At 35.6% G+C, this 25,438-nt stretch overlaps 1 protein-coding gene across 5 annotated transcripts in view; it reads left to right on the top strand.

The window, feature by feature from the left end:
- Positions 1–25,438, top strand: part of MTA3 (metastasis associated 1 family member 3) — a 117,538-nt gene that overhangs the window by 75,134 nt on the left and 16,966 nt on the right. For all 5 annotated transcript variants that reach the window (XM_042829334.1, XM_042829351.1, XM_042829327.1 and 2 more), the window contains exons 15-18: positions 3,328–3,414; positions 7,859–8,005; positions 15,183–15,214; positions 22,112–22,266. In XM_042829334.1, the coding sequence (XP_042685268.1) occupies positions 3,328–3,414; positions 7,859–8,005; positions 15,183–15,214; positions 22,112–22,266 (421 nt within the window). The remainder of the gene's footprint in view (positions 1–3,327; positions 3,415–7,858; positions 8,006–15,182; positions 15,215–22,111; positions 22,267–25,438) is intronic.

The following is a 25,438-nucleotide window of genomic DNA, read 5'->3' as shown; positions in this document are numbered from 1 at the left end:
GTGCTTGATCCCACTGATATCATTGGCAATCAATTTTAGTTTTGATTATGCTCAGTCATTTGCTTTTTGTTTACTTTAACTCCATAATCACATTTTTTCCTACCAATCCTACCAATTTAAATGTTGAACAGTACACATCCTTTTGGGATTGCATAGACAATTGCTTTTAATCAGGCTCTAATTCCTGACAAAACTTTCTTTTACATCATAGCCACTGAAATGTTACAGTCTTTTATGACACGTTTTGTCAAAAGCTGCTTGAAGTTCCAAGTTGGATGCCAGATCAGATGTGTGTGAGTGTATCAAGATCCTCCAGAGGATCCTGGCAGACCTCTGATACTTGCAGTCGCTGTTTTACAGAATATGTGTAGGAAGGGGCCTGTGAATGTCTGATCCAACCACCTGCATAAATCTCAGAGCCTTTTGCCAATCTCTGAGGATGGAGACACTACAGCCTCTATGGGATAGTTGCAGGTGGTAATCAAGTCTTCCCTTGACCTTCCTATCTAAAGGCTGGCCAGATCCAGTTCCCTCAGCCTCTCTTTATGTTCTACACTGGTGGCCCACCAGTAGCTGGATTTGCTCCAGTATATCCATCTCTCTTTTGCAGTGGTGATTCCAGAACTCAACAGTGGTTTCACAGCAGCCAGGAAGAGGGGAGGGGTTAGCTAGCTACCTTTCCCTGCTGGTTGCACCCATGCTAGGAAGGCCCAGCATGCAGTTGTCCTTGTTGCAAGGGTGCGTTGCTGAATAATGTGAACACAACAAAAGCGTTTTCCATTTTCAAGGTCATTGTTGGCTCTTGGTGTTTGACCTGTATGCCTCTATTAATAGCTCAGCCCTTTTTTCCAGTCCACAAAACTACTTATTAAAGAATGGTATCACATTCACCATGTTTTTATTCTCTTGAATTGAAAGAAGTTTAAGTAATAACTGAACACCACTACTGTACATGCTCAGCAGTTTCTGGCTGGATGAATCTCACTGGTCCCAGAAGTTTGTTGTTATTCATCAATTTGCTTTGAAATATTTCCTGTGGACACTTTTATATGAAATAGTTGTAATGTACTTACGAGATATGAGAACTTAAGAGAAATATTTTCTCTTAAGTTTCTCACCAGTGAATACTGATACAGAGAATTAGGTTTTTCTTTTTCCTAACAAGTCTTTAACTGTCTAGTGTATTTGCATCACACTTGATCACATCATATTGATACAGGTGCTAGAGCACTTCTTGTTTTTGATATGTCTGAAAAATGCACACCATCAGATAAAATACTCCTTTTTAAAGAATTGTTCTTTTTTTTTTTTTAATGCCTCTTTTTTTTATTTCTCATTGCTTCCATTCCATCTGGTGTCTATATGGATAGTCATGTTTGATGTTAGGACTTTGTTGTTGTTTTTCACAAGTAGTACATAAAGATCATGAACATTATTACCTTTATCATAGAAGTACCATACTGTGGGTTAAAGTCTGCCATCATTAAATGTGTTTCATTGACAGCAGTGCTTTGGAATATCCACCAAGCACCTTTGGTGAAAATGTTTTGCCTCAAGTGTGGAATTTGCGCTCTTTTTACAGTCTGTATTCTCAACATATTAGCATCTCACTATGATTCAGTGTCTTTTTTTTTTTTTTTTTTTTAGTGAAAACATGTTGGTGGAAAAACTTCTTGCTAGTTTCTTAGTAGTCAATGCTCTACTATTCCCAAACTATAAAATATTCACTGCGTAGCCTGTACTTATTTTACTAAGAGTGTCAGTGGAGATGCTTCTTCTACTCTCAATTAAAACAGTTGAAGTGTTATGGAATGTTAAAAATATTCCAGGCACTAGCTCCAGTGCATTTTCTTCACTGAGCACAGCATATGTTGTTACTTACATTAAGAAAAAATAACATTAAAACAAGCTGAGCATTGCCTACTGGGTTTAAAACACCTGTGAACAGACTCATGTACTTCTTTGTCATTGCTGTGGTTCTGTGGTTACATCACCTGCACATTTTTTCAGTGATCTGGATAGAGTATGTATAGAGGGCAAATGTTATGTTTTTCCTCAAAGATAAATTGTTCTGTATAGTATCTTACCCTTTTCATGTAGGTGTAATCACTGTCTGTAATGTACTCATTCCCCTGTGCGGGATTGAAACACACAGGAATATTTTAGTAACATGCACTGTGGATGCAAAGTATAATTATAATTACTATAAACTATTTTTAATATCTAATTCTTGTTAAGCTTGTTAGAAAATGCAGATTTGTGTGCATGTGATATGCATAGAAAACAACGTGTACGTGGGTGTGTGTACATGCGAGAAGAAATTCTATGTGAGACAATCCTAGATCTACAAAATCAAAACATGAATGTCGTTCTGCATGAAATCTGTGTTCTGGGTGTACTCTCGATGGGGATTATTTATATGATCTTGTAAAACAGATGACCCGTTCTTTCCAAAGAGTTTAAAAAGAAAGCTTATTCCAGTAATCCTGAAACTGACTAATGAAACTTGGTGTCCTGAGGATTTTTGCCTTGGGCTGATAGGTTCTAATCCCGAGGTCTGAACCTCTTCTTTATAATGCTTCTGTATTTGGGGCATGGAGAAGGTCTCTGTTTGTGTATTCTCAGTGCCTTTAAAGGTGTGAGATTGTAGTCATAGCATCAAATTTAGGTAGTTACTGAACTGCTTATTTTCATTTCATTTTCAGGAATTTACGGTCTTTGAAACCTTTGAGCTCTGGCATACATACTTGGTTACAAATTGGCCAGTTTGCTGAGATGTTATAGTAAATATTTTTTTCTGTTTGTATTTTCTTTTTTGTTTGTTTGTTTAAAATTCATCTCTTCATGATGGTCACAGTGGGATTATGTGAATCACCACACCATGGGAGTAAGACATGACAGAATTCAGGCTTCAGAATTAAAGGCCTCGAAGTTCTGTAATACCCCAATTAGAGCCAGACAAAAATTGTGGAAATCAATAAAGTGAAAAAGTCAATGTAAATCCTTGCTAATTTTTTCATTTGTGTTTCATTTGCCTAATTTACTGTATCCAAAATGACTTTGTAGGCAAAATGGAATTTCTGTTAGATCTTATATTAACATTCAATAATTTAAAAATCAATTACATAAGTGAAGACATGGCCTACCTTTAGATATTTATCACTGTTGGCATTGATCGGGAAAAATAAAAAAAAAAAAAAAAAAAAAGGAAAGAAAATCAAGCAAAAATTTGTGGTGTAAGTCAAAGTCAGAAACTGGCTGGTGTGTCCTAATTATATTTGTAATGGTGAAATGTTTAAACTGAGTTTTATTTTTTAACATTCTCAGATGCAGATCGGCATTATGAAATTGCTGGAAATCCTCTGAAGATCAAAAGCACCAGAAAACCGCTGTCATGTATCATTGGGTATTTAGGTGGGTATCCTCCTCTAGCATAAAATAAATCAAATGACTATTTGGTATTTACTGATACTATATGCATAAAATGAGAGATTTTTTGCTTTTAATAAAAAGAAAACTATAAAGTGAATAAATCAATAAATATTCTGGTCTGCTACTGCATTCAGTTGGAAAATTGTGATTGATCATGGAAAGGCAAAATGCTTTCTGATACTGGTTTAAAATGGCAGAGTGAAACCTGATGCAGTTTACAATGGGAAAAAACAGTCTGGTGGTTTGAAAACGTTAGCACTTAGTGGGGAGATGTTCAGTATTCTGTGTGCTGTTCTGTGCATCTTGAATCGATGTGCAAAATTCCCATTCTCTGATGGAGCAGACTTGAGCCAACCTAAAACACTGGCCTTCTTTTAACTTGATGAACAAATTGTACTGATACTATAGCCAAGAGGATGAAATGCTCATGTAAGATAGTGAGGAGGAATTCCAGACATTGTAATTGTTATTTTAAAAAAAAAGAGGAAATGGTCCTCTTTTTAAGGAACTGACAATTAAATATTTACATTATCATCTAAGAGATGAAATACCGAAGAGGCTTTTAATTTATTGTGATACAAATACAGAAATCAATCCATTGATCAGAAGCAGGGGGAGATTCTGCAGAGTATCATCACTGTTCTACGGAATTAGAACTCATTTTAGATATTTCTGCTCAATATTTAAACCAACAGGAGGCTGTTTGTTGTACAACAAAGTAAACAATAATGGTCTTGTGACTTACTGAAACAGAAATCGAGTATAAATGTGATTATGACTGTTCTTCCAGAACACCAAGTTTAACAAAATCCAAGCTTCAAAAAACAGGATAGTGAAAAATTAATATCCACTGTCACAGAATTTTGATTCTTCCTCCTTTGGAGTTTAAGGAAAATGATAGTGCTAACTTCCTACATGCATCCCTGCCGTGTGTTCTACGTTACGTATGTACAGAAGGGAGGAGAGAAGGGCTGTTTCCTCTTACTGGGAGAAGCTGTGGTTGAGGGAGGGGATGGCTCATCTGGCTGACCCCATCTGTGCAGCCAGAAGGAGAAAGGACAGCATGAGTATTTTAGGAAATGTTGTATGTTTTTAATATTGTTTTGTCTAGGCTAAAAGGGATCATCTTAGTAGCTCTGGGAGCACAGGTCTGTAGATTTAATGGGAGTAAATGGATGGATGATGTTAGATAGCATTATGTGCACTTAGTTGAGGGTTTTGTGCTAAAATATACAAGGTATCTGTAGAATCCACTTAGAATTCACTTGTATTGAGATGTTTCACTTCTTATCCAACAGAAGGCGAACAATGCCTTTTATAGGGATATGAAGCATACCCAACATAGTTCTGAGCATACATCTAAGCTAGCTGTCTAAGGATGGCTTGATTATGGCATTTTTTGGGTGGGGAGAGAAAACTGGGAAGTAATAGTGTGTTCCAGTGAATAAGTAGTGCTTTCATTATTTATTTTAAAATTTAGTGTTAAATGTCACATGGTAACTTACACAGGAGGTAGCTGTTTTGATTTTAAAGTCCCTTCCAGGCCATACCCACAAGCATTTATTGAAATGCTGTTAACTGTGTCTCAACTCTTTTGAGCCCTACTGGTGAGGCAGAGAGGATATCAGTGCTCTGCACAATTCTAGGTCACTGTCTTCCTTTGTCTCTTCTGCTTCAGGGCCACCGGTTCCCCAGGTGGAATAGGTTAAGTATTAAAACTAAGCTCTGTCCTCTAGAGAGCCTGGGGTTAATCCCCTGTAATCTCTTCAGTCTTCACTGTACTTACAAAACAAACCCTCCTAAAGTGAGTCCTTAGATAATTAAATGCCCTATTTTTCCTCTCAGTTATGAGGAAAACCTGTCTAGAGTTTCCAGCAGAGATGCATGCTGAGAAGAGATAGAGAGATCCAACTGCTTAAGCACCTATGGAATTCAGGCTGCTTAGTTAGTTAAGTGGCTCAGCAGGAGACTTCAAATTTTCTTAGCTTGCTTTGTATATGTATAGAGTACCTCAGTGACATTAGTGGAAATGGGAGCTTTTAGAGTTTTTATTGCTATTACTTGGGGCTGCAAGCCAGTCTTAGAACAAAGGTTCCTGTAATTGAAAAATATGTAATTGAAGTATTGTTTCTCTTCTCATTTCATTTTTATATTCAGAAGTGATCATAGAATCTGAATTTGGCCAATTGGTTATTTGTTCCGTAGCTATTGGGATAATTTGGATTATTTGCATGTTATATTTAATTCTCTAAGTTAGCAGAAGCTGCAAATGGTAGGAGATTTTCAGTGAATAAAAGTACTAGGCAGTAGAATAAGGGTAATAGCAGTAGGAATAAAAAGATCCCTAAAAGTGCAAGTATTTGAAGCAAGTCTACAGGTAGAGCATAAGAGTAGATGGTGTAAGGACTCAAACTGTTGAGAAATGGTCCTGACTGATTAATAAAGTTTTTTTTGTAAAACTTGGTCCTGCTACTTTACTCATTGCAGAAAGAGAAAAGACAGTCTAAATGGCAAACTGAGGATTAATGACTTCCAAACTGAAGAAATGTCAAAGGAAGGAAATGCATCCTATCTCAGCTGTTAGCACTTTCTAGAAGTACAGAGTTATATCTCCTTTATACTGTAGACAGAAGGAGTTTGAGTTCTAGTCTGTTGATCTAGCTCTGGGCATTATTTTGTTTGCTGCTGGAGCTCTTTTGCAAATAGATAATATTTTAGTGGTATTAGCCCTGAATATGAATCGTTTCCTTCTGAAAATTGAAAGAGACTGCCAAATGAGCATTTTAGAATCAAAGCTCTTAAGCAAACAGTGGGAACATCAGAGATATTGAACTAGCCTTTACATGTGCAGCCTTACAGGACTGTCTTGCAGTTACCAGAGCCCTGGCTTTAATGTCATTCTAACAACTAAAAATGTGTTATCCTGCTCCACTCTTTTTAATCTGAACTTCTTGAAACGTCTTGGATAAGAGTGTTCATACTTCTAAGAGTAAGATTACGTGCTGTGACCAAAACTAAGTTAACCATAGTCTTCCAGTGCAAAGTTTGTTGTTGCTGCCCTTTCTCACTATGCAGCCTGCCTGACTCCCTCTGGCCATCATACTCCTTTCTACAAATAAGGCTGTTTGTCTCTCCCACCTCCCTTTTTCTGCCTAAAGGTTAAAGGTTATTGTGGCTGCCTCAGGCCTTTTGCTGAGCTCCCCGACTCCTGGTGTGGGTAGTTGTGAAGGTTTGCAGTGAGAATGGGCATGTGATGCACACTGATTTTGGGCTTTAGTCTTTGTGGAAGAAAAAAAATGTGCTATCAGGGTGTACTTTGACTCCTGTACAATGGTTTCTCCTGCATAATTGCTATGAATAGCAGAGGCTGAAGGCCCTCCTGCTCGGACATCCTGCCTCCTTTTAGATGTTGCATATTCCCAGCTCGTGCATTATTTTATAAACAAAAAAAAAAAGCAGAATGGGTCAACTTTCAGGTGCAAACCTTTACTACTGCAGTACTTCATTTTGATTTTTACCTTCTTTTCTCACTCTCTGCAGATAGTTGGCTCCTGCTTTGCTAGCAAGCCTCTCCTGCCCTGTCAGAGGGCATCTCTGACTGGCAGCGGACTCAGGTGGCAGGTCTCAGCTGGGCCACACACCTTGGGAAGCCCGTGTGGCATTGGGTGCTGCTGCACAGAGCCTTTGCCAACTTCATCTGGCAGCTTACTGTAAAATTTCCATACAACTGCACCAGCTTTTGGCAAACTTAGCAGCTACCTGCTCTGAATCCCACTGGGCAGATGAGTTTCACTGGCTTTTATGTGCTTTTCTTCTTCCATCTCTGAAATAATCCTCCTGTGTGAATTCTTTCAGACAGTCTCGAATATTTGAATCCATAATAATGGTTCTGTATTGAAGTCTGGCAGTACCTAGGTAGTGATGTTGCAGTTTTGGGGTAGTGCTGTAGCTCTCTCCCTGATCCTTGCACCTAGCAACCTGTATTTGAGATGATCTCTTAAAGCTTGCTCTTTTGACAGAAATTTTGGGATAAGTTAAGACACTGAGGGGGCTTCACTGTTGCTTTTGTTTCCTTGACTAACAATCTGTAGGTGTGTAGTTCCAAAACAAAACCCAAAAGAGGAGGGAAAAGAAAACACAGAACTGTTTCAGTTTGATCTCTATTATCTCTTCACTTGTGAATACCTCACACCATTGCAGTTAACACAGGCAATGCAAAATTAAATTGATTCTTCCTTATTTGGAAGAATAATAGGTATGAAGGTGTGTTCAAATTGTTATTCAAGGTCCTATAAACACATTCATGCTGAAGAAACCCACTTCTGTTTTACTAGAAATTAAAGTGTAAATTTAGTAAGCCAATTAGACTAAAATCTTTTTAATCAAGTCTGTCTTTCTCTCTCTCTCTCCCTTTTGTCTTAAACAGAGATTCACCCTGCAGCGAAATCCAATGTAATCAGATCAACACCAAGCCTTCAAAGTCCAAGTACAAAACGACTGCTTGCACCCTCCAATCACTCTTCACTAAGTATTTTAGGAAAAAGGAACTACAGCCATCATAATGGCCTTGATGGTAAGTAAAGGAGTATAAATGAAACGTATTAAATTTCTGAATTGCACGATTTTCTCTGGACCTAAAACAGCAAAGTTTTATGACTTTTCTGTAGGGTGTATGTTTTTAAAAAATGATGTTAAATAAGAAGGCACAGTCATAGAAATTTAAGGTGTAGACAGCATATTTTCAGCACTCGTAATGCAATTAATGGTGATGCGTATTCACTGAGTGTGAGTATTCATTAATACCATTAATGCCATGTCTCACAAAACCTATTTGTACCAATTTTCTTACTAATCTTTCACCTCTACATAAAAGCATAAGAAAGGGACAAAGCAAATTTAGTGAAAAGAGAAAGATGCTGCAAATGCTTTACTTTGCCTTATTGTGTTTTTATTTGAAAAAATATTATTTAAAATGCATTGCATTTCTTGAATTCTTCTTGTGCAATGTAGCTTCCGTAAGCAATTAGATTATTTGCTGTGTGGTGTTGCAGGTAGAAAATCTGAAAGAAGATAGGCTCTGAAAATAGGCTGTTGAGACATGATTAGCACAAAAGAGGTGACTTTCTGTTTTCATGTTTCACAGGTCAAGGTAGAAATGAGAAAGATTCTTTTTAGACAAGATAATAGAAATGCTATTCCAAATACAGGAGGGAAAGCTCAATCCATTATTTTACCAGAACAATCATGTTTTTCTGTCATTGCCAATGTCATTTGTATCTTACAGTGAAAATACCTACTGTACATTTAACAATACCTAGAAATCACTACATTTTTTTGACAAAAAGTGGTTATTTACTATATATGTATGACAGGATCACTTGGATCTTTGCTCACTGTGCGAACAACCATCACATGGTAGGCAAATAACATGCATGGCAACGCAAGCTATTCAATGGACTAAGGTGACAACTGTGTGATAAAACAATGATACCATTAATAGGCACAGCTATAAATGCAGTACATTTCACACAGCAGAATTTTCACTGTGGACGTTCATTGTGAAGTACTGTAGTGCTGATCTCACAGTTTCTGCATGTGATTATGAACAAAAGCTGCTTTTTCTTCTCTAATGCTGGCCATTAGACTGGACTGGCTTTGTAATCTTTGAGTGAGGAATGAATTTCAACTGGAAATAAAGATTTTACTACATTTCCACAGCAAAGAAAGCTATAGTAATAAGTTGAAGGTAAACATTATTTTGATGATATCCCTTTAAAGAGATGAGCTTCTTAACATTTTTATTCTATTTATTTTGAATGTTCTCTTCAACATAAAGTATTCATAAAGCTTGTTATTAGCCACATTGATTAGTTTGTATCAAATATATAACTGTGTTAAGACAATTTGCACATAAAAGCAATTTGAATCTAATCTAAATCTAATTTGAAAAATTACTATTGAGAGCTGTAAATTGTCGCTTTAGGAGATAATTATTTCTACTTATCTATTTTCTATTAAATCATAAACAATGATCATGGAAATATAATTTGCATCAGACTACTTTGTTCTACCAAGTCGAACACATTTAATAAACACTAAACTTAGTTACTGGCCAAAACTTATCTTTTGTTGACATATCCTCAAGTTTTCTTAACAGTTTTTTCAGCATAAAATCAGTTGCATTATTATCCTCTGCCACATATCAACCTAAACCATAATTTTTATTTAGGATCATTGCTGGCTATGATCACTTGGATCATCTTAATCTCCACTTTTCAGTAATGGTTGTGGTTCCCTTGGCTTTTTTGTTTCCAAAATACTATTGATCGTTTCTGGTTTTATTGCATTAATTAGCAGATTCCAGAATTATTCCAGAACAGTATTAGAAATTTTTTTAAGCCATGGAAGTATGTTTGTTTAAGATACACTACAATTTACGGTATTCAAGTAAATGCAACCTAGGCTTTTGTAAATATATTTTTAGATTAGCATATTTCAAATCAATTGTGTTGCCCAGGTGAGTTGAGTGCTGTAGTTTTGCAGAATATCATACTGACAAATCTATGACAGAGAAGGGGAAGACTGAGGAAAAAAACAGTAATACATGGTTTAATGCTTTTAAGTAAGTTATGACTGAATAAGAACATGATTACAATTTCTTAGGGAAGTCTTACGTTGGCTAAAGTCCTTAGTATGGCCAATGCAGTACAAGATTCTCTTTCATGTCCCATGTATGACTCCAGCAAAAAACTGATGCAACTGATACAGATGAGGGAGTGTGTCATTTTCAGACCATTATTCCTGTTAACTGAGGGAGCTCATTTATCTCTTTTTGGAAATAGGGAGGCTTATGCTTAAAAATCTGATTATCAATCACAGATGGCTAAGAGACATAGTTCTAGTTCTATGCATCTACACGTAATTCATACACCTGAATGAAACAACACTGCTTAAGTGCCATTTATAGTACTATGGCTGTTGTTACAGACTGTTGGTGTTTTCAGAAAAAAAGATTGTGATCAGAGACTGTTTTTCTTTTCCCAGTTCTTCTAGGTGTTTCTGTTCTCTCTTGTAGGAGGGAGAATTTTTCTGAATGATCTTAGAGAAGTGCTCTTTTAGTCTGTTTTCAAATAACAGGAAATCTTGCCTTCTGTAAGACAGAAAGAAAAAATCAAAGTTTTTTTCTGTTCTGGAAAAGTGTACAGCATCATGTAACACGCATGCTGGTGCTTTAAACTACTCTGAGATACAGAATTTCCATTGCTGCTGTGAAGAAAATCAACACGAGATATTTGAATGGTTTTTAGTAGTGAAGGCAGTCTCTTTCAAATGGGGAAATTTATATCTTCAGAAGATCACAGCATTGCAGAATGTTTCTTGCATCCTATCTTATGACTGGAGTTGATGATTATAAGACTTAGGTGTGACTATGAGATACTTTGTAGGTATTGAATCTGATCTTCAAATTACTGTGTCTGAAATTATTTCAAACAATTACTTTCACTCACAAGATGCTTAACTGTGCACAACAGTACTTCCAAGTAATTTGAGTTTCACATCAGGATGTTGTTTTCGTAAGATCTGTTTTGATAATTTTCCATATTTGGAAAGATCAGGTAAAGTTATTTTACATCAATGCAATCTCTGTCAACTGACAACTGTTTCTTTGCTTTTATATGCATCAGAACCAAGAATATCCACAGGATGTCCAAGATGATACAGTCACTGATGGAGTATAGAGATTATTCTGTACCCAGTGATACCAATTGCACTACTCAAGAGCAGAAGTACAAGTTGTTCATAGCTGAAGAGATTTTAATCAACAACTATGATCCCATTTTTCTCTTTTGAGACCTTCAATGTTGTATTTCAGCCTGACATGTCTTGATAACTTCAAGAGGATTCTTTCAACAGTCATACTTCAGTTCCTCAGGGAATAAATTACTGAAGGATTCAGCTGTATCTAAGAATGAGAAAGAAATTTAATTGGCCCATTTTTGTAGGAAACCATGCATCTCTATTGTAGAAAGATAAGAAAGTGACATGAGAAATTGACGAAGTGAGAAACACCTAAAAAAATTGTACCTTCTCTCCTAGGTGCTATTTTGGTCAGTCCCTCTCACTCTTTATGATTAACAGTATTGGCTATTGAAGAGATAAACAAGGAAAGAAAGCTTATATTTTACTCCTGGTTTTTGTGTTGTTTTTTTTTTTTCCATGGGGAATTTGAGGCTCTCCATCAAATATATGAAACTCTAAGCAACCTGACAAGCAGAGAAACTAAATCTTTCCTGCTCAAAAAGAAAAAAAAATAATAACATGTTTCCTTGGAGTTTATTTCATATAACTTTGTGTGAAGTTATGTTAGGAAAAAGGTATTTTCACTGTTGGATTGAATGTCTCAGCAGAGAGAGATGCCTTTTCACTATGGTGTCTGCTTTTTTAGTTATCACAATATTAGTTTTGGTAAAGATAGAGAAGTTCTACCGAGGTAGCAGATTACAACCATCGAATGCATATTGAAAAACATCAGATACTCCATTCATTTTAAAAATAAAACCTTTTTTTTTTTTTTTTTTTTTTGTGCGTATTCTTCACATTAATAAACCATATGCCTACATAAATTGTTTTAAGCTTCATTTTATATACCAGTCATTTGAAACTGAAAGAGAAGAAATGAGATGGGATAAGGTATTGTGTGAATCTTCTGTTTCTCCTGTGCTGAAACAAAACATGCAGTTAATATTGTACTGTGTACCCATTTTTCTGAAAAGTGAGATGCAAATGCTATTCACTGTTTTAAAGCCAGACTTTTCTTCTCTGAAATTTACCACGGAAATGTGTGGGCTAGTTTTGATCTTTGCTGTAACTAGTAAAAGTTTTTAAATACTTGTCTACATGGAAATGTGAGTACAGGAAGTAGATATCTCTGGAGATGTGGGTATTTCTCTAATGTTACTGCCATTTGTTGGGCAAGCAGAGTCATCAGTGAAAGAATCATTTACAACTCTTTGTTATTTCCCAACTTATATAGGACTCAGAGCTTTTATTTATATGAAGATATGAAATACTTTATTTGTAAGACTTCGTTACTTACATTCAGTTCTGAGAACTTCAAAATAGGTTAGCATTCAAGCCTTGATGCCTCACTTTGAGCGTTCTGTATGTTGCTTCCATCTTGTTGGACTAAGGAAAATCTGAAACTGGCAGTTGAGTAGAATGAGCAAGCTAAATGGCATCACAGAGGGAGCTGAAGATATTTCACAGTGAGGTGCCCCCTGACCTGTCCCCAGTTTCTGCTGCTGAATAAGAATTTATTTTTATACATATAGATAAGGTGTAGGCATTATTTCACAGTAATGCAATCTTTTATAATTGGCAGAATAAACAAGCTCTTAAAACAGTAAACAATTAGAACAACTTTATAATCAAATTAGCTCACAAAACAGTGCAGGTGGTCGTTCCAGGAATTAGATTCTGCTTACTTCCCTGTGGTAGAGTTTTAAAGAATTAAAGTTGCAGAAAGACAGAACTTGTCTGTTGGTTAATAGGGTTAGGAGCACAATTACCTCACAAATTACATGTACTGGATTTGAGATCTGAAGTTTGTACTTAGTAATTCTGTGTATGATTACTGCCAAGTGGATTCATTATTTATTGTAAGTTGTGATTGCAGTGTACAAGTTGTACTTTATTGCATAATGCAATATGGAAGGCACCTTCAAAAAACTGCCTAAGCAGTTTAACTGGAAAGTTCCTCATCTGGGGAAGATACTTTTTGATACATTTGTATGTTTCCGTGTTCTTTTGCTTTTCTTGTCTGTGTATTCTCTCTCTAGTGTTTCAGATTTTGATCTTGGAAGACAAAGAGTCATCCTTAAATAAATTCAAATTAATTCTTAGTTTAAGGTTATATGCAATAACAAGGCAATGATAAAGCTTATTTAGAGGGAAAGGTTTATATAAGGGCATCATTTTTTTTAGTTCAAAGAATATTTAGTTAACAGAGTATGTGACAGTTTGAATTGTGTAACAATAGTACTTTATTAAGTAGCCTTTGCTAGATCTAGAATCTTTTGTCTACATCTACTTCTTAAAGAGATCTTTCAGTAACTTTTTTATTTATAAATCTACTCAAGTCTTTCTAGAAGGCTAAAAGGTGTTTCACAATTGAGATTCTATTTCAGTATCTGCAGCACTTTATAGAAACAAAATATAGCAAAAAAAATGATTCTCACCTAGATAGTGTAAACACTCTTGCATGTGTAGCAGGTCTTTCTTTAGTTCTTTGCTTGATTATTAATAGGTTATCAGAATGCTAAAATCCCAGAATCAACAGCTGTTGGCATTGTATTAAGTGTGTAAAAATATTGTTCAAAAACGCTTTTAACAACCTCCAAGTCCATTCTGATGTTACATGTTGCAGTCCCCAGTTCATATCAATATCAATATTGGTATTAATATCAATTAATGTCAAAGAAGATATTATTCTGGAACATTGGTAGTAGAATCATGACTAAGCATGTCTTTATAGAACTGAGCATATAAATCTGTGTCAAAAGGGCAGTACCTCTGAAAAAGAGTGAAGATATTCTTATTTCTGGAGAATCTGAATATAGGAAGTATGTGCTTTAGTTAGTTCATTTCAGTCTGATTGTGAATGAGTGGAGATGTGTTGCTCTGCAACACATCTTTGTATTTCAAGAGAGAAGAAACCACACTCTTTTTGTTTAACCTGCTTTTCAGCATTTCAGGAAATGGAGATGTGCTCTTTTAGGTTGTATCATTGTTGCTTTTGTTTCGTTTTGTTTTGGTTTCTGGGAAGTTGGGCTTGCAAAAATAGTGAGTCCTTTCTCAAGAGTTATCTCCTTCCACAAAGGTAATCGCGGGGTTTTCTCAGGAACGTTCCTCAAATGTTATTTGGCTGTAATGTCAAAACAGTAAGTAAACTTGTAATAACAAAAATAACTTCACTGAAAAGATATGAATTGCACATATCATGGGTTTCTTCACTCTACTCTACTAGGAAGAGCATAGTTGTGATGTAGCACCTATAGTATTGTAATGCCACAAAGGGCAAGTCTTCTGTCCCTGGTAGGGAAAGTAAAAACAACAGCAACAAAGGAAATGTACTGTAAGTTAAGTAGCAGGATGAAGTCTGTGTTGGCTATTGGCCTGGTCATGATTTCTCAGCAGTATTATGCAAATGTGTGTGTTTGATTGACTGTCTTGTAATTTACCATATATGAGATAGTAATTAAAATTTCTGAATGTTATAATTCTCAATCTCCTTCTGCCATTTAAAGTAAAAATCCATAAAAATTCTCATGTAAAGGACAATGTAGTTTCATAGAGCTTTTCAAAATGGGAATAGTTATGGAATTATTACTGTTTGTATTTTTTCTACAATGCTAATCATTGATGAAAAATGATGCCACAATTCAAAAGCAACATAGAAAAAATTTTTCAGATGTGAAATATGAATTCTATTTTTTCATTTTCTTGCAGAAGAGGACAATTAAGAATGGATAATAATGAGTGCATGGAATAGTATACTTTTATCTGCTATGTATTTTCAGTGATGATTCTCATGTTTGTTTCATGAGACATCTTCCCAGTCCCTGCATTTCTGATATGCTCCTTGTTGTAGCCATGCAGAAACATCTTATATTTCAGGGTGAACGCAAGAAAATAAGGTTTTTATGAGTAAAGACAATACTCTAATGCACTGTGGTTCTTCTGTTTTCCAGAATCATCCAGCCACTCTACAAGAACGATAATGGTAAGCATAAAGGAAATTTTAGGCGTAGATCAATCTATAGAAATGATTTGTCCTTTAACACAAAGTAGGTATGATCTCTTTATAAGTCAGCTTGTTAGCAAGTTTTCATATAAAGTCCACTATCACTGTTGAGTTTAAGTGAGTCATTTCATGTGAAATTTTGGGGAAAATTTGATGTAGGGTGAATAGTTTAAGAAATTGCAGTGCTGGCAGTTAGATATATGAATATCCAATTACAATTCTGGTATTATGTGTTTAAGAGATTTTTTTCAATTATGTCAAATTGAAGTCGATTAAATCTCTTACACTGTATGTATATATCACAACAGAGAATGTTTAAAGTTGAAAACATGTTGAGTAATGTCTTGTATCGCGTTTCTGTGAGGTTGGTTTCTGACTTTATCTTAAGTCTGATAGCTTGTGTTCCAGGGACAGGGAAGCACTTAAACTGACTGATAAACTTCTAAAAAGTTAGATTAAAAAGTTTTGTGCATAAAAATGTCATTGATTTCAAGTCTGTCTTGGTTTTTTTTTTTATAGAGTGAGACATTTTATCAGTCTCTTTCAGCCTCCTAATAAAAGTTAGATAAGGACTGAACAAAAGTTAAAGGAAAAGACTGAGTAGGATATGCCTATCTAGCAGGGATTTGGGGTCAGAGCTATTCACTTCAGAAAAAGACTAATTTTTTGAGGCAGGCTTCTTACATTTTAAAACAACCTGGAAAAAACATGATGTCACTAGAGCCTTTGTAGTCACTCCTACGGTTTTCAGTGTTCATTTAAAATAATTACTTCTTAGACATGTGCATCATTTGTGGGACATGTGAATTTCCACACGGAAACGATTCAACACAGAGGAAAGGGTAAATGTAATTCATTGTCTTTATCACCAATAACCATTAATAGTCTAATGTTAATGGGTAATAAATTGGTTAAGACTACAGACCACAAAAACTCAAAGCACTGGACACATCTGAAAAGTAACATTTTGTTTATCTACTGGGTGTGATATAATCCTTGCTGTGATTAATTGTATTGAAGTAGACTTGTTTCCACATAAGAAGTTTAACCAGTAGAATTTCTGTGCTGTAACATGTTGAAAGGGATTGAAAAATTTTTCAGTATTTTTTCAAATTTTGCACTGATGTCAGAAAAAGAGCTAAAGGTTAAGAGACTGTTGAAAAGAACATTCTTCATTTCCCTGTAATGTTAATTTTCCTCCAAAGATAAAACGTTTTGACAGTTTGTCTCTTCAGTGTATCAAAACAGCTGTAAGAACTTAACCAAAGAAATGTTCTTTTCCTGTACAAGTGTGTCCTTACACAAAATATGGCCAAGCATTTGAAGCAGTGAGAGGTTTTTGAATAACTTTCTCAACCTTCTTGCATTCTGAGCCTCCCCAGACCTCCTTGCTGAGAACTCAGACCTTTCAGACTAATGCTGTGCAACCAAAGCAATGCTGTAGTTGTCCATTGCACTTAAATAAATAGAAGTGCAATTAAAAATAAGAACACTAATTAGACAGTGTCAAAAGGCTATCACAGTGCCCACTCTTCTCTAATAAAATAACTGAATGTGCAATGGAAAATTTCTTACCGCTCAGTAGGAAGATAATATCACTAAAGCCAGAAAATACATTATTCAGCTCATTAGAAGCAGTATGAGAGTGTCTATTCAACGCAGAGATAGTGAAGCTATGCTGTTGATGTCCATTTTTGAATGAGTACTGCAATAAATAAATTACTTTGAAATTAAGTCCACTTGTTCTGACTGATTATAGCTAATTTTCTAACAGATACAAAATTAAGCATAATATTTAATCAAACAGAATGAGAGAAAAATAGCGTAAGTAAGACATTAAATCTGATCTTTTCTCTGGAGTTTCAGATTTGTGTTTAAATCAAAGCCAATGTGGAATAGAGTGTACATTGCTATGGAAAAGAACACATAGTTTTTCTGAGAACACTATGTATATCTTCAATTTTTAAAGCTCAAGAATTGTGCATTCAAGTACAGTATTGTCCCCTATTGTTTGTTTCAGACTCTTGCTCATAAAAATAAAAAACCTAGAAAACTGCCAAGGGGTGTGTTTGTGTGTGAGGGGAATGAGTACCTTCTCCATTTTAAGTATAAAACAGATTTCTTGTTATTCTATGAATAGATGGCTGGGATGGTTTTTCATTACTAAATTGATCTATATAAATATTTACTTCAAAGTGCTGCATTTAACGATGTGGTTTATTCAGAGGTTACATAGCTTTTGTGTAAATTCTGCTAAATGCTATGAACATGGTAGTAGTTTAGCCCGGCTTCTTTGGAAAGTAAGCCTTTTTTCAGTCTTATTGCACAGAAGTCATTGACTACAATTTTCAGAATTAATTCTAGTCCAGGTATTTTGTTGAAGACTAAGTAGCAATCAGAATGTTCAAAATGATACTGTAGACTATTTGTTTAATTTCTTGCATATGATCTATTGTTTTGATTACTTTTAATAGCCTTCAGGTTTCTTGAATGAAGTTCTATACCAGAAGTGAGTCCATGTAAACATGTTTTATAATTTTTGCATTTGTCACAAGTCTCCCTAAGTAAGCTAAACTAGCTCCAAACCTTGATTCTTTTGAGAGGGATAATGCCTGAGCAGATAAGAACTGCTTAGATGTGGCAAAAAAAAATAAAAACAATTTAGAAAATTCAATACCTAGTTTAAACTCAGTGTCTAGATGTGGTTTACATGATATCTTGTATAATTAGGTCAATTAAATAAATTGAAGCAATTGCTATGAATTACTGCCAATCATGTTGTGCACATGTGATTTCCTCTAGTGATTTTTTTCTTTGTTTAGAGATCTTATCTTACAGTTGGATTTTGTTTGAGAAAAAAATTTATATGAGAAAAAATGTAAACCACAGACAAACAAAACCCACTGATTTAGGCCACGGAAAAATGTCCTTTCAGGATGGGAAGAGAGTTAGGTATGAAAAATTCAAAGCCAGTTAGGATTTTACAATAATCCAGGTAAACATTTTTTCAGTCACAGCCAGCATAGACATTCCTCGTTAATTTTTACATTACGCTTATAGTGCCTGCTGGTGTTATGTGCTTACTTCAAACACTTTTTTTATGTATCTTCTGTGTGAAAAAGAGTATTGCGTTCACTGAGAATTGGAGGTGCCTCACTTGCGCTCGTTAGGAAATGAAGAGTTGTGTACACAAATGGGAAAGTCATGTCCCTGCCAACTGGGTGCTGATTAGCAGCACTTGCAAGCAGCTGTCAAAAATGGAGCTGCATACCTGCCTGTGTGTGGATTAAATACCAGAGAATAGCAGCCCTGCAGAAATGTTGTAGTGGGGGACAGATGCCACTGTGAAGCTGCTGTGACAAACACATGATCATCCTATAAACTCATCATTGGAGACTTGCTGAACACCTTCAGAAGATTACTTGTTTTCAGAAGCCTCTGAGAACGTCTTAGAGTCCTCAGCATGGAGACCTCCTTCCTGGCAGGTGAAACTTTTACAAGAGATCACTCTGTGCTCCAATCTTTATTGAATGCACCATTGTTGCCTTGAAGCTGTGATGGGGATTTTTTATTCCCTGCTTGGGTTGTAAGGCTGACTGGTGAGAGCTTTGTTTTCTCACCAAAACTTCAGTGCATGCATTTATTAACGCACTGAAACATTACATGATCAGGACACTTTTCTCTATTGGGCCTAACATCAAACTGTGGTGTGGAGGTGCCTTTCTAGGCATCTCACTTGAGCTCAGAAATGTGTTTCAAGGAGTTATTTGTTGTGACACCTGGGCAGACTCTAAGCATTTATTTCCTCAGTTTACCCCTAGGAGGCTTTGCCCAAACCACACCTTCTTGTGCTCTGTGTTTCTCTTCCAATTGCTCTCAGAAGTTTTCTCATAGTGTCTTTGGGGTGTGGAACAGTTTTCTTCTAGGGATACAAGGTATCAGAGTGAATGCATTCAGACTGGGATAACAGAGAATGTATGAGGAAGTCGTCACTTATTGGGAAGGTAGATTTGTCCAACTTGCAGCTGGCAAACTCTAAGTAAGCCTCCTGCTGATCTGCACTTTCCCACTGTTATGTGGATTCAACATACCTGCGATTTGTTGAAAATGGCAGCACAGCTTATTAGTAAATACTCAAAATCAAAATGCCAAAGTTGCACACAATAGCATTGCAACGAAATTATCGTAGCATTCTGTGTGCGTGGTGTTTGACTAAGTAGAGATCCTGTGGCAGTACTAGCAATATTCTTGAGACTTCCATAATCCTTCTACAATGGTGTATGCTCAGAGAGAAAAATAAAAAAGAGAAACATGGAAAAAAAAAAAAAAAAGAAAGAAAAGGAAAAAAAAAGGAAAAAGAAAAAGCATTTAAGTACTTAGTATGAAAGGTCTGTTTGCTCTGAGTACTGTCAGTATGACCATTTCACTGAAAGCTCGTTTTAATACACAACGGTAAATATATTTTTTTTAGAGGAACTAATTGAACTGATTTTTCTACTTTTAAATTGTTTGAGAAGTTCAATTGTTCCTATTAACTGGAAATTAAAGATAATGTGGTCCCCTGCACACAGACTGGTCTTTAAGCAAAGCATAATTAATTTCTCTGAATAAATTGAAAGGACTCATGGAGAAGAGAAATACAAGGAAAAACAATAATCATTATGATGTGAGAGAGAGGAGATGATATTGTAACCTTTGCACTATTTTCTGTAATACTATATCTTGCCTGGAATAAGAATTAGATTCTGAGAAATGGGAAAAAAAGCAAACCAGTTCAGGACTAGCATCGACATCCGTCTTTACCACGGAAAAAGCATTATGAAAAAAAAAGCCATAATTTTTCTATAAGGCTTAATTGTTTTACAAAGTTTTTGCTTTAGGAAATGCACTTCTTGTATGTTGCATGATTCCTGAACATACTTTGCATGTTTATGAGTGACTTGAGTGAAGAAAACATTCAGTGGCATATTAGAAAGGAAAAGATACTAACCATTTTGTGTGAGAACTTAAACTTGTTTCTGTCTGGGGAAGCAACAAAAATTGCTCTTCAACCCCTTGAATGGTCCTCTGTAATGTATGGCACTGCTCACTGCCAGGTAAAAATAATCACTTTGAATACAGTGTGAAATCAGTACATCTGGGCTGTATGACTGCATTTTCTATGCATGAATTGTTGCTCACTTTTTGAGCAGTATGCATTTTGTGCACTAAGACATCAGTTAAATAACTTTTGGATTTTTAAATTTATCCAAACTATGTATTTTATCCTAACTTTATTGTGAATAACAACTGAATTACTTCTAGCAGCATTTTCATTGCTTGTTTCTCCCCACGAAAGCCAACACAACAAAACGTGAAAATCAAACTGCAGTCTAGACAGTGAATGAAAACCTGGAAAAATTTAGGCAAATATTAGAGGGCCTACAAGGGAAGATTTGTCGCCCTGTGTGCAACAGCAGCTAAATTCACCACAAACCTTCTTTGTCTCTAAGGCAAAGGTATATAATTTTGTTCGAAGAAAGAATTATCTGTGACTCACTGAAGTTGTTGCTTTCCCCATTGCATCTAAGAAAACTTAGAGGTGATTGTTCAGTTTGTTACACTAAAGTAAAGAATGCTGGAATTTGTGCTCAAATGAATAAAATTTCTCCTACTATAGGGAGTAAGTGGTCTGGATTGGGGTGTCAAAAATTGTGGCATAGTGGGAATGAAATACATTAAATGTAAGTGTAATATTTGGCTGTTACATTTTTGTGGCATGGTTTCAGAGATCAGCTTCATGTGTTCTGCCAAACTTTGTACATGTTATCAGCACCTTCCTTTCTGAAGGACTGCAGACTTTTTCCCCATACATTACACAAAAAAGAAAAAATACAATCAGTAATAAGGAATACTTGGATTATTTCAGCAAGAAATAATACTTTTTCCTGAGGGGACATGATGCTGAATCCATGTGAGATAAAATAAGCAAAACTTTTGAATTCATATGTCTTCTAACATGTCTATTTTTATCAAATACTGCAATTACTTAATCCTGCTGACAACTGGTTGCGCAGCAAACAAGACTCTAAATTCAAGAATTAATGTACTCGTCATGGAATTTTCCTCCATAATGTTTCTTACAGACAGTGCAGAAAACACTTGCGCTCTCTACTTGCATGTATATCAGAAGGCGGCCTTCTGAGACAACACCTGTTGAATCTAAATCTTGCTAAACTATTAGTCCAACATGTAGCGATGGATCAATGTACCATTTTATGTTTAATGTTGTCTGTGTTAAAATGAAGGTAGAATTTTTGCAGTCAGCTCTAGAATATATATAATGACTGGTGGGTCAGCTAACGAACTATGGCAACTGCCTAGATGATGTAAAAAATTTTTACAGCAGTACCAGGTTCTTGTCCCGTACAGTGATTTTTATTTAAAATAAAGCCAGATACATTAAGGAGCTATAAAGTGAGAAATGTGGATTTTTTATTGTTTATTGGATTAATGCAGTACTTGGATCAAAAACCAAATAATTGGTTGGGATACTGAGTTTTGATCAGAAAAATTTGCAAAATGAATTTGCTCCCAAAATCAACAGATTTCTGTTGCAGACTTGCTTGGTTCATGACATTAATTCATGCTTTGCTTCTCCTTTTACAAGTGGGTTTTAAAAAGCTTTCAGTTCTGTGGCTAAAACGTGTCACTGTGCACAGATGATCAGGAGATGTTATCTAATTGGTAGGTACTTGTTTGAGAAAAGTTAGCTGTTTTTTGAGAATGACAGTGTGTGTAGGCTGCCCTTTACAGCAGAATCAGTTAAGAGAACTATTCTTGTTCCCTGGCAAATATCTTTCTTTTCTTTTTTTTTCTTTTTCGTTATGATTTCAGCATGCTGCTCCCCGTGTTCATATAACTAATGGTAAGGCCTTGCAAGCCAGTGCAAGTACCATTAAGACAAGCGCCATTCCAGTGATAAAGAGACAGCGGCAAAATTGGCTTGATGCTTCAGATGATGGTTTCTTTATAGCCACGGAAGAGACCAGGTAAGAGAAATGAAATTGAAGCAGGGAAAGAGGCTTAACTGCATACATGTTATTGATTCGCTATTTGAATAACAGTTTTTGTCATTATTTGAGGTCGTGTTACAGTGAAGAGCCATGTTACATCAAAGTGTACACCCAATTTTCATCTCTTGCTTATTAACTTTATCAGTGTTTCACTTTTTCAGTCTTATACTTTATGTGGCAGAGGTTAGAACTTTTTAATTGTTACTAATTGTAGTTCAAATACAATGAAGTTTGTGGCTGATCGCGCAGCAAAATGCATGTGTCTCCACAATGGAGGCTACACTAAAATTTTCAGAACTAGGAAAAATATATCACACAGAAGAGAGAAATATATAGCAGTCAGTGTCTTTTCTGGAATATTAGTTCATTTCCAACTAAGGTAACAATCTTCTTCAGTCTGTCATTTCCAAATTAATTGGTAAAATTTAATTAATATTTACTTTTCCCAGAAGAGTTTGATATCACAGGATTGCTTGTGGAAGCTCCTCTATTCTTTTTTTTTTTTTTTTTTCCTCTGCTAAGATCTGTCCTTTCCCAGTTTTAAACTCAACCTATGAGAAGAAGTTAGTCTTATTTTTGTAAGCTGGATCTCTTATTTAGAAGCACTTTAAAATCTTCCTTAGCTTTTAAGCAAGGGGATTATTAGGGCAAGTAACATCAGACTGATCTTCAATTCTGTGATTATTTCACAGGCCTAGAAAGGCTATCAATCAAAGAAAAAATGTTAATAATAAAATAAGAGTAGGATAATATATGTAAATGTAGAGCTAACCAAGAAAAACACACATATTTGATTTGGTTTATGGTAGATACTTGTATGTGATAATTTGGTGGTTATTTCAAGATAATTTAAACATTGTACTCGATTTTCTTTTGCATGAGAGGTTCAGGAATTCAGTGATAACAGCAGGAGAATGATAAGCTATTAGGCTTCTGATGTCTACCTCAGTGATAAAATTCAGTGCTTGTCTGATACTGCTCAGTGTGTATAGCCACTATCAAACAAGTCCCTAGTGAGTATATCACCAAAATGTGACAGGTAACCTAAGCCACCAACTGATTTAGAAGTTTTAAGTGCTTTTATTCCCTGTTATTATAGAGAGGTGCCTGTCAAAAAATATGAGTCCTGTGCTGACAGTAGCTATGTCTCCCAACTGATCTTAGATGTAGCCCAGACAGCTAGTTTAGATGTTTAAATTCTAAGTGATTGAACTATAACGATATGAGTCTTACCTTTGCAAAAACACTCATCTGAGATAGCTATGTATGCTCAAATATCCCTCTCCATCTCCATGGTTGCAGAGGACATTCCCTGACAGGGCTGAGGTAGAACTGAGTTCTACCTGTGTTCTGAGTGAGGCAGAATATGTGCCATCTCCAACTCTGCATTGATGATGATGGATAAACAGGAGTTTAGATGTTGTGACTCTATCTGCTGTTTTCTTTACTTTTTTAATGATTTGAATGGCATTTGAAAGGCCCTTGTATGGAGATCATAGGGAAATATAACCTCAGTGATTGTCCTTCAAAAAAACTAGTGTCTAAAAGTGCATCACTAAAAGAAGTGCAGCAGGCAGTGCTCAAGAACTTGCATTGGTTGAGCCACTCCTGGACAGTTTTCTCCAGTCTGATAAGACCTAATGCTGTAGGTCTAGCACATGTACACAGGCACTTACCTTCCTTCCGTGGTATCAGCACACCAGGAGTAATAGTACCTCAGCCATAACAAATTGCAACATTCAAAATTGTAATTAGTGTGAGACAGCAACTTCTATCCCTTGAAACTCCATTTCATTGCAGGTCTTTTCCTTTTTTTTTTTTTTATTTTTTTATTTTTTTCCAGTTGATTCCTTCCGTAACTCCAGGGATGTTTTCCCTTCCTAACTTTTTCCTTTGTTTTTTTAGATTCCTTTCACCCTTATTCTAAGATTATTTGAAAGAGATATAGTGTAGCTCATTCTATTCTTGGCTTTCATTGGCCTCTGGCCTTTGTAACTTGAAGTGGAAAGCCCTACCTGGTCCTGCTGCTAATAGTGTACTGATTTTCCAGACAGTTATTAAATGTTCTGCTCCCTGGGAGAGAAGATCAAATAGGCATTGGTCTCTAACAATTGACCTGTCTTGTGATAGGAGTTCATACAGTTGAGCATGGCTACGACATAGTTGAATGCACACAATGACAATGGGAAAAGATATTTTATGTATGGAGGAGATGACTGTGAAAGCAAAACACAATTTATCCAGTCCTACCATAGAATGAAAAAGGAAAATACTTCACTTGCCAGTTGGCAGCCATTAAAAAATGTGCTGACTGCTCAGTTCAGAAAAAAATAATCACATTTGAGTCAAGATACCAACATGCTTTTTAAGGCACGTTTCCCTATTTTTCTGCATCAGAGTCCCGTATGTATTATCATGTGTATTTGTTAGAAATACAGGTGAGAAAGACATATGCTAATTACAATATTTTTTCAGTATAATGTTTGGATTGGATGCTACATAACAGTTTTCATTTCTGTCCAAAAATATTTTTGCTTGTGCAGTGAATTAAGGTTTAAGGTACATATTTCTATAAAACCTCCAGCAGTAAGTCTAGATATTCTTAGACATTTAGCTAAAAAATTATACCACAGTAATGCTTCTAAACTAAATGAGGTGCCACTTGATTTCATTGTAACCAAGCCAAAGATGTATAACATAAGCATTCAAAACATTGTTGTCTTTCAGTAGGTAAATTGAGTATATTTTTATGCCTATACTTTTATGTTAAATGATATTTTAAAAGAAATTATTATCATTCTTCCCACCTCTGAATTTAAGCTCCAATCATATTTCTATAAAGTTCAATACTGTATGTCAGATTGTTCAGATTCCAGGGTATTGGTAGTGATAGATGAGTAGGGTTCTAAGTATTCAGAGCACGGAAAGTAATTATAGAAATTACAACTAGTCTAATTTTTCCAAGGCAGTCCTTGGAATTATCCTAGAATTTTAAGACCACGACCTGAATGTCTATTAGGCACTTCTGACACCTGTGTGAGTTCAGCTTACTTGGGATTTCAACATCTGTGTTCAGTCACACAATCAAAGCAGGAATTAATCTAGGTGAGAAGTAGGTAACAGTTCAAAAGCACTTACCATAAAGTTT

Source organism: Centrocercus urophasianus, unplaced genomic scaffold (genome assembly GCF_019232065.1).
Source record: "Centrocercus urophasianus isolate 14NV4802_14NV808 unplaced genomic scaffold, USGS_Curo_1.0 seq_10, whole genome shotgun sequence".
Taxonomy (NCBI): Eukaryota; Metazoa; Chordata; class Aves; order Galliformes; family Phasianidae; genus Centrocercus; species Centrocercus urophasianus.
The sequence above is the reverse complement of the archived record's forward strand: the minus strand, read 5'-3'. Positions and strand labels throughout refer to the sequence as shown.